Source organism: Arvicanthis niloticus, chromosome 6 (genome assembly GCF_011762505.2).
Source record: "Arvicanthis niloticus isolate mArvNil1 chromosome 6, mArvNil1.pat.X, whole genome shotgun sequence".
NCBI classification, from domain to species: domain Eukaryota; kingdom Metazoa; phylum Chordata; class Mammalia; order Rodentia; family Muridae; genus Arvicanthis; species Arvicanthis niloticus.
Genome location: NC_047663.1, coordinates 50,759,747 through 50,769,740, shown reverse-complemented (window position 1 = coordinate 50,769,740; position 9,994 = coordinate 50,759,747). Strand labels below are relative to the sequence as shown.

The 9,994-nt window shown below is 39.5% G+C and overlaps 1 protein-coding gene across 2 annotated transcripts in view; it reads right to left on the bottom strand.

Annotated features, from left to right (window-relative positions):
- Positions 1-445: 445 nt before the first annotated feature.
- The window catches only part of LOC117710287 (NACHT, LRR and PYD domains-containing protein 1a-like), a 63,839-nt gene continuing 54,290 nt past the window's right edge, over positions 446-9,994 (bottom strand). For both annotated transcript variants that reach the window (XM_034505033.2, XM_076936412.1), the window contains exons 14-15: positions 3,432-3,476; positions 446-3,049 (exon numbers count right to left, since the gene is read on the bottom strand). In XM_034505033.2, coding sequence (XP_034360924.1) covers positions 2,757-3,049; positions 3,432-3,476 — 338 coding nt within the window. In that variant the 3' untranslated portion in view covers positions 446-2,756. The remainder of the gene's footprint in view (positions 3,050-3,431; positions 3,477-9,994) is intronic.

Here is a 9,994-nt window from a genome sequence, read left to right as displayed (position 1 = left end):
CCACAGACTGAAATTATACCAGAAGGAAAAAAGATAGAAAATTAGATCTGGTTAATTTAACAATACTGGTTTCTGGAGAGGAAAGACTTGGAGTATGATTGGATTTCCTTGACTTTTGCTAGAGTCTGACTTTTTACAAATCTTTAATGTTTAGATTATATATAAAAAGTTTCTATTAAAATAAACTACTTTAAAGATACACAGCCATTTTATGCTAATCATGATTATTTTGGAATAAGAAGATTTTTTTTAATAGACTGCAAAAAGATATTTTTGGTTAAAAAATAGCAAAACATTTGAAGTGTCAGGAGTCAGAAACTTTTGGTTTTTGATTTTGTAATATTTCTCTTGGAAGACAAAAAAAGTTAAATAAAAAAATAACATCATAAAGAAGGACAAGCAGTGAAAACACAGATATGCCCTCACCCTAGACTCCTCCCCCACACCTGCTTCAGCAAAGAAACTAGATCATTCTACTCTCTGTTGTGACTAGTGATATCAGATCACACAGATAAATGCATTTTGATAGCTAAGTCACAGTAACTTGGCATAAAACAGTCTCCATTAATGGGCATTTATGGTTAAAAAGAAAAAAGCTTTTTCCCAGCAGAATACTACTTAAGCAGATAGTTGCCATTTTATATTCCTTAATAAGTTTTTCTTATGTAGGACATTTAAAAATGATGAACCCTTAATCATCTTAAAGATAAATTTTAAGAAAATTACTGTTGTAATTGGGTTTAATTATCATTAACACAAAAATGTAAACATGTCAATAAACTTTTTTTTATTGTATAAAGTATATTTCTCCCAAATCACCGGCTTATGTTAGATGAATGTGTACTTTAAAGCCTTTATTTCTAAGCACTTACTGTCCCTTTGGACTCTTTACAGAAGCTGACACTTCCTGTAGTTTCAATTGTCTCTTGCTGGTACCACAAGGTATGTTTGTATTGAAGGGACTTGAGCTGTGCAGGCTGCAGAGTGCATCTTTAGACACCCAGCCCAGAGAAGGAATAATAACATTTCTTGGAAGAAAACTTAATACTGAGATATTCTATTCACTAATACTGTTTTCCATGCAAATGCGCCATTATCTGACTGAAGCAACCAGTCCTGACTGCTGTCCAGGAGGCTTGTCCTCTGGAGGAGCCAAGTTGAGAACCTCGGTTATGGAGGCTGTTTCATCGCAGATTTGCTGTTGGCCATAGAAAGTCTGTTCTGTCAGGGCTTGTGTCTCAGCCCATCCTAACCATGGAGGCATGGGTTAGACAGAATAGTTAGTTGGTAACCTTGGATTGCAGGAGACAAGAGAAAGTGAGGTGACCATGTTTTATAAACCAATAATTCATGAAATCACAGTTAATAGACATGAATATATTCCCTTTTTATAGACGTTAAGAATCTCAGACTACAAAATTTGTATTTACTAATATTTTAGCACTTTTACTTATTTACAAAAAAACCCCTCAGTATATTTGCCATACACATTTAAGAACCTTGGTTGACAGCCCAGTGTGTCCTGTCACACACATTTAAGAACCTTGACAGCCCAGTGTGTCGTATCTGTGATATTCATTTAAGAACCTTGAATGACAGCCCAGTGTGTCATATCTGTCAAACATGTTTAAGAACCTTGAATGACAGCCCAGTGTGTCATATCTGTCACACACATTTAAGAACCTTGAATGACAGCCCAGTGTGTCATATCTGTCACACATGTTTAAGAACCTTGACTTGACCTGTAATTATATTATTTGTTTCATTTTAAGTTATAAGTTTTGTTTTAGTCTGGGGAAAGAGACTGGCAGGGCTGTCCTGGGGACAAGTACACAAACTCACAAGCCTCAAGTCCCACCGTGGGTTTTGGTGAGGTATTTCTTCTGGCAGATGGGTAAGCAATGGAGAAGTATCCCATTTTATTATTCATTCTTTTATACAAATTAAAAACATATTTTTTTTTGTGTGTGAATGTGTGTATGGGTGATCAAGAAGTAGGAAGGAGGCTGTTGGATCCCATGAGTCTGGTGTTATCTATAGTTGTGAGGTGACTGAAGTGGGTCCTGGGAGTAGGACTCTGATCATCTCTAAGAGCAGCTCCTAACCACTGATCCTTCTGTTCAGTCATCTGGTCTACACTCACACATCAATTTCTTAAGTAGTGACTCACACCCCCATATGGGATGATGCAACCAAATGTGAGGCTTGCAAATTCATCATAAGGACAGAAGGCTTGTGCATATGCAACTGCCCAAGATAAATTGAATCTGAGGTGCACTGAATCTGAGGTGTTTCTGGCAGTGAGTCCCATGCTGCATCATGTGACTTCTCTACACCTCTGCTTCTGAGCACAGAACATAAGTTTAAAAAAGCTCCTTTCCTTTCCTATTCAAAAGACACTCACTTTCTAGGAGAAACTACCATCCCTTTGTTTCCATTCCCATGATCCTCAGTCCTGCTTGCATTTATGGTATGTCAGATTGTCTCTAGGCTGGCTACTCTGATCATAAGAGCATCCGGGACAAGACCTGAGTAGACTTGCCGGCTCCACTGGATGTCTTTTGAGGTACACACTCCACATGAACATATGGCCTGGGAAAGGCCAAAAGGGATCACCAAGAAATGTCATGGAATCACTGCCACAAGAAAGGCAATTCAGATGGTCATTGGTTACAGATGGAGCAACTGAGGACCAAAGGAAGGTCAGGCAGAGCCAGGACTCTAAGGAGTCTGCTCACCCGTCAGCCACCAGGATGTCAGGATCTAACAGAGACCCCACCCAACTTCTCAAGGAGGTCCATGATCAGGTGAGGATGGGTCTCCTTCAGAGCTTGGTAGAATTGGTCTTTGCAATCCCAGCTCCAGGATCGGCTGAGGCTGAAGAGCTTCCTCATCTTGTCTTGGTTTGTGATCTCAGCCCGCACTGCCTCATAATCTTCTTCACTTAGCACCAGACTATGCAGTTTGTCTAATAGGAAGTCCACTGATGTCACCCGGGCAACCAGCTGCTCCCTATGGTGGTCCATGAAATGTAGCAAGGAAGGAACATCTAAGGGTAAAGATGAGAAAGGCACTGAACAAGAAAATGCTCCTTGGGGTCTCAGACTGGCTGCCCACTTCTTGCTCTTTCTGTAACTGCTCTTTTCTTCTGTACCCTGGCTCCCTTCTTGGGGGTAGTTATTAGTTTGAAATTTTATCTGACTAGGGAGAAGAGTTAATGGTTGGGCATTAAGTTTGGGAATGGGTGGAATTGTTACCATATGAAGCAGCAAGGGGCATGAGAGGAACTCCTCTCTGGTTATGAACCTCTCCTACATTCTGGAGACATTTGCAAACTGAGGCTCCCTTCTTTCTCTCTGTCTTTTCTCAAGGATAGATGAAGTACCAGTCAAATATGATTGGCTTCTCTAGTGTCTTAAAATTTTACTAACCTTTGGGGACTGGAGCAATCCTGGGCAGTGCTGGTCTGAGGTCTCCTGGAAAAAAAGGAGAGATGAAGCATCTGTAATGATGCCCACACCAACACTCAGTGCATTCTGTGGAACTCCACCCATGCCTGGGATTTTGAGAATGAACTACAGACATTCTGATATAATGTGGAAGATGAACAGTTCCTCAGTTATCCAGGGCGTCTCTTTGTTTTTTGTTTTTTTCTTTTTGAGACAGGGTTTCTCTGTGTAGCCCTGGCTGTCCTGGAACTCACTCTGTAGACCAGGCTGGCCTCGAACTCAGAAATCCACCTGCCTCTCCCTCCCAAATGCTGGGATTAAAGGCGTGTGCCACCACCACCCGGCTTATCCAGGGCGTTTTAGTCCTAGCCTATCTTCATAGAGAGATTAGACCTGGGAACAAGCATCTTAGCCTTACCCTATCACCATAGAGTAGACCTGGGAATGAACAATAGACACTTCTCACATGTGATCTCACACTCAGTTTTATCCTTGACTGAATTCCTTGTGAACATCTAACCAAGTCCCTTGCTAGATGGCTTTGATATTAATTCCTGGTTAAATAAACAACAAAACAAAGCAAAACAAAAATCCTGCCTTTTTGTCCTTGTTTGATTTTGTACAATCACATATGACAAACTTGTGTGGTGGATTTGATGGTAGAATTAAGGTGAAGCAAGACCAAACACAGGGGAATAGTGAATGAATTTCATCCACATGTGAAGGAGATTAATAAACTGCAGCTCATGAATAAGCCTCAAGGGTTTGAGAGGTTCCTACATCCACTGTGCTCTAACAGTTTAGGGAAGTCAGCCCAAGGACCCAGTCTACTGTAATGGGAAGGCCTGTTTAATTAGGAGAGCTTGGTTTTGGGAGTTGCACTAGGAATCTACTGTTACTGCACTCAAGAAAATTTAGAATATTCACTTGTCTATGTCATCTTGAAAATATGGATGAGTTAAAATAGCAAACAAGTAAAAATAAATAAATATGTAAAATCAATCAATCAAAATGCTGGACAGAAAGCCTAACCATAGGAATAAAAGACCTCTACAACAAAAACTTTAAGATACATTTATGAGTAAATCTAGGAAGGCTTTACAAGATGGAAAGACACCTTCAACATGCTCATTGTTTGGTGGAATCAATATTGTAAAAACAGACACCCTACCAAAAGCACTCTACGGAGTCAATGCAGTCCCAGTTAAGATCCCAGGGACATTCTTAACAGATAGTAAAAAAAAATTCTGAAACATACATGGAAACACAAGAGCTATAGATAGCCAAGGTAATCTTGGACAACAGCAGTATAATGGGAAGCATCAGTTCATGTGGGTTCAAATTAATGCTAAAGCCATAGTAATTAAAAGAGCACAGCATGGATAGAAACAGACACCCAGGTCAATGGATTAGAATAGAGAGAGGGTTGGGCAAAATCCACATAACCATAGCTACCTGGCCTCTGATGAGGAAGCAAAAAATATATTCTAGAAAAGACAGCCTGGTACTGGACAACCTAGATGGCAACATGTGGAATAATTAAACTAGATGCCTATATCTCACCATCAACACTTCAGCACAAAATGATCAAAGACCTAAATGTAACATCCAGTCTCAAAACTGGTAGAGGGAAAAGTAGGGAGTGCATTTGCATATGGCAGCATAATTAGGATTGTCTGAGTGAGACTCTGGTAGCACAGGAAACAAAACCAGTAGTAGATAAAGTGAATCTCATGACACTAAAAAAGTCTGTATAGTAAAGATAACATAAGTGAGCAAAGATTCATGCAAGAAGGAGACAAATGGTTTCCAAGTTAATATCTAGTAGTAGATTAGTAGTAATCAGAATGTACACAGAAACCAAAAAAAAACAAAACAAAACAAAAAAAAAAAAACCCTGAATTCCAAGGAAATAACCCAGTTATAAGATGGGCCAGAGGAGTAACAAGAGAATTCTCAAAGGAGTGAACATATGGCTAGGGAACGTTTTACTATTAGAAAAATTCAGGTTAAAATTACTTATGACATCATCTCATTTCTTGAGACTATTCAGTATCAAGGAATGGGAGGGTGAAGAAGTAGTGAGTTTCAAAACAAAAACTCAGATTTAGGCATGGGGTACTGCTGTAGGAGTTGTCAGGAACAGAGGCTCCAGAGTTGCTCAGGTTCATGTAATTCTTATTTGTTGATCATCCGAACCAGTAGATAAGACCTAGTATTGGATAAGGTAGTATAGAGAATCCAAAAATCTTGGAAACATGATCTTGAGAATTCAAGCTGGAATTGAGTTGGAAGCTTCCTTCCTATTGCTAGGGTTTCATAGTGCTATGCAGTCTGCCGAGGAAGAAAAGGCATCACCCGCAGTCTAACCCAGCTGTGTTCTCTATGATGCTATAACTAACCTGCCAGGCCAGAGGGTCCCACTGCTGCAATATTGGCACAACAATCATAGGAGCAACCAGTAGCTTCCTGATTACACTTCAGGTTGCCTCCACAAGATAGAATCCACCACAAATTCTATACTGCTGGTAACACAAAGAAATCCTGGTTGTAGGATGTCTTAGGACCTTGAGAGAAGCTTCTACTTCTGCTTAGCTAAATGGACATAGTATCAATGCCCTCTGAATATCTGTGCTTTTACCACAGGCAGAAGTTACTTTCAGCAGTCATTAGAAAAGCTTCCTTTTTCAGTGAATAGAGGTGATTGCAGATACTTATGGCTGTACAGGATGCTGAAAATAAAAGGATGGGTGTGTACTTATGCCTGCAAGACATTTATAATACCCCTTAAAGCTCAACTAACATTGTCAAAGAGGAATTAGAAAGATTATAGCAATATACTATATGGAGGCTTGTGAAGTGCTGTCTTGTAAGCATGGCATGACCATGGCCATCATGAACTCATAGCATCTGCAACTCTTGTCTCTGAACCTCATTAATTGGACCTGCCAAGCAGTCAGCTATACATGGGAAAACAGTTCACATGGCCAGTGCCACTTATAGCTAAACTATTGGCAAATAAATTATGGAAGACAGGGAAGTAAACATTCCATCTGTATACCTGCTGGTGAGCTCACTGTGTTCTATAGGATAGTTTAAAACCCTTGGTCACACAGATGGTCCCAGTTAAGCTCTGTGAGATGAAGAAAAACATTTTGAATGTGGCAGAGATTTAGAGAAGAGAAGCAGAGCTGGCAGGAATAGGATGGAGAAAAGAGACAGTTTTTACTTTTTTTTTTTTTTTTTTTTTTTTTTTTTTAGGGTGCCGTGACTAGAATGTATTGTGTGCACATATAAAATTGTTACAAAAACATTTATTAATATATTATTAAAATATCATTTATCAGTATGAATTATGTATGGATTTAAGATGGGGTATCTAACATTGGGAAAATCTCTTCTCTTTAAGTGAAGCTGTTATTTGATCTGGAGCCAGATCTTTGTGCACCTCAATCTGTCAATTCCATAGCAGTGGGAGCAGAAAGAGAATACAGGACTGAGAAAATGGGGTTTAGGGTATGTGGTACTTTGAATATGATGTGTTCCCTGAAAAACTATCATGTGTTGAAGGAATGGTCCTGCAGCAGTATCCAAAAGTGACTGTCCTGAGGGCTGTGAGTCTATGAATGAAGCAATACACCAATGCTCTCATCATGGAGTGAGTACTGAGAATGGAAAGGGAATCACATGAGAGTATACAGTTGGAGGAGGATAGACACCGGGGCATATCCAGGAGAGAACATATTGCATGGACTTTCTCTCCTTCTCTTTTCACCTTCACCTTCTACTCTTTTCCTCTCTCTCTCTCTCTCTCCCTTTTCTCTCTCTCTTTCTCTCCCAACCCCTTTCTCTTCGTTGGTGATAGCACATGAATAGCCTTCTCTCTCACATAGAAGCCCCCTTCCATGATATCCTGTTTCATATCAGGCTCAAAGAGATGGAGATGGCTGACCATGGACTAAAACTTGGTTCTGAGACCTTGAGTCAAAGGAAACTTTACTTCTTTTAAAGTATTTTTTGGGACATAGATGTTCAGACATAAGACTTTCTCTTGATGGATTTTCCTTTGATGAATATGAAGTGTCCTTTCTCATCTCATTTGATAACTTTTGGTTGCAAGTAATATTGGATATTAAAATAGCAACACCAGCTTGTTTCTTTGAACCATTTGCTTGGAAGACTTTTTTCTAGCCTTTTACTCTGAGGTAGTGTCTGTCTTTGTTACTGAGGTGTGTTGCTTGTATGCAACAAAATGCCAGATCCTGTTTGTGTATCCAGTCTGTTAGCTTATGCCTTTTAATAGGTGAGTTGAGTCCATTAATACTGAGAGATATTAAAGACAGATCATTGTTTGTTCCTGTTATGTTTGTTTTTGTAGGTGGCATTATTTGCATGTCATTCTCTCCTTCTGGCTTTGTTGTGAGATGATTAATATCTTGTTTTTTCTTTGGCTTAGGTACTCTTCTTGTGTTGGAGTTTTCCTTCTAGAATCCTCTGTATCCATCTATGTTAATAGTTTTGCTGGGTATAGTAGCCTGGGTTAGCATTTGTGTTCTCTTAGAGTCTGCATGACCTCTTTCCAGGCTCTTCTGGCTTTTCATGTCTCTGTTGAGAAGTATGGTGTAATTCTGATAGGTCTGCCTTTATATGTTATTTGGCCCCTTTCTCTTGCAGCTTTTAATATTCTTTTTTTTTTGTTTTGTGCATTTACTATTTTAATTATTATGTGACAAGAGGATTTTCTTTTCTGGTCCAATTTATTTGGTGTTCTCGGTAGGTTTGTAAATTTATGGCCATCTCTTTCTTTAAGTTGGGGACTTTTTCTTGTATGATTTATTGAAGATGTTTTCAGGTCCTTTGAGCTGGGAGCCTTCACTCTCCTATATTCCTATTATTCTTAGATTTGGTCTTTTCATTGTGTCCTGGCTTTCCTAGATGTTTTGGGTTAGGAGTTTTTTATGCTTTGAATTTTCTTTGACAGTTGTGTCAATATCATACACACACACACACACACACACACACACACACACACACACACACACCAGGATATCGAGAACTATTCTCAACAATAAAAGAACTTCTGGGGGAATCACCATACCTGACCTCAACCTATACTACAGAGCAATAGTGATAAAAACTGCATGACATTGGTACATAGGCAGGCAGGCAGGAAGATCAATGGAATAGGATTGAAGATCCAGAAATGAACCCACACACCTATGGTCACTTGATCTTTGACAAAGGAGCTAAAACCACACAGTGGAAAAAGGACAGCATTTTCAACAAATGGTGCTGGTTCAACTGGAGGTCAGCAAGGAGAAGAATGCAAATTAATCCATTCTTATTTCATTGTACAAAGTTCAAGTCCAAGTGGATCAAGGACCTTCACATAAAACCAGATACACTGAAACTAACAGAAAAGAAGGTGGGGAAGACCCTCGAATACCTAGGCACAGGGGAAAAGTTCCTGAACAGAACACCAATGGCTTAATATCTAAGATCAAGAATTGACAAATGGGACCTCATAAAATTGCAAAGCTTCTGTAAAGCAAAGGACACTGTCAATAGGCCAAAACAGCAACCAACAGATTGGGAAAAGATCTTAACCAATCTTACATCAGATAGAGGGCTAATATCCAAAATATACAAAGAACTCAAGAAATTAGACTCCAGACAACCAAATAACTCTATTAAAAAATGGAGTACAGAGCTAAACAAAGAATTCTCACCTGAGAAAACTAGAATGGCCAAGAAGCACCTAAAGAGATGTTCAACATTCTTAGTCATCAGGGAAATGCAAATCAAAACAACACTGAGATACCACCTCACACCAGTCAGAATGGCTAACATCAAAAACTCAAGTGATAGTAGATGCTGGCGAGGATGTGGAGAAAGAGGAACACTCCTCCATTGTTGGTGGGATTGCAAGCTTGTACAAACACTCTGGAAATCAGTCTGGTGGTTCCTCACAAAATTGGGCATAGCATTACCTGAGGATCCAGCTATACCACTCCTGGGCATATACCCAGAAGATGCTCCAACATATAACAAGGACATATGCGCCACTATGTTTATAGCAGCCTTATTTATAATAGCCAGAAGCTGGAAAGAACCCAGATGTCCTTCAACAGAGGAATGGATACAGAAAATGTGGTACATTTACACAATGGAATATTACTCAGCTATTAAAAACAATGAATTCGAGAAATTCTTAGGCAAATCGATAGAACTAGAAAATATCATCCTGAGTGAGGTAACCCAATCACAAAAGAACACATATGGTATGCACTCACTGATAATTGGATATTATCCCAAAATATTGCAATATCCAAGATACAACTCACAGACCACATGAAGCTCATGAACAAGGAAGACCAAAGTGTAGGTACTTTGACACTTATTAGAAGGAGTAACAAAATACTTATGGGAGCAAATATGGAGACAAAACATGGGACAGAAACTAAAGGAGGGGCTGTCCAGAGACTGCTCCACCTGGGTATCCATCTCTTGTGCAATCACCAAAGGTAGATGCTGATGTGGATGCC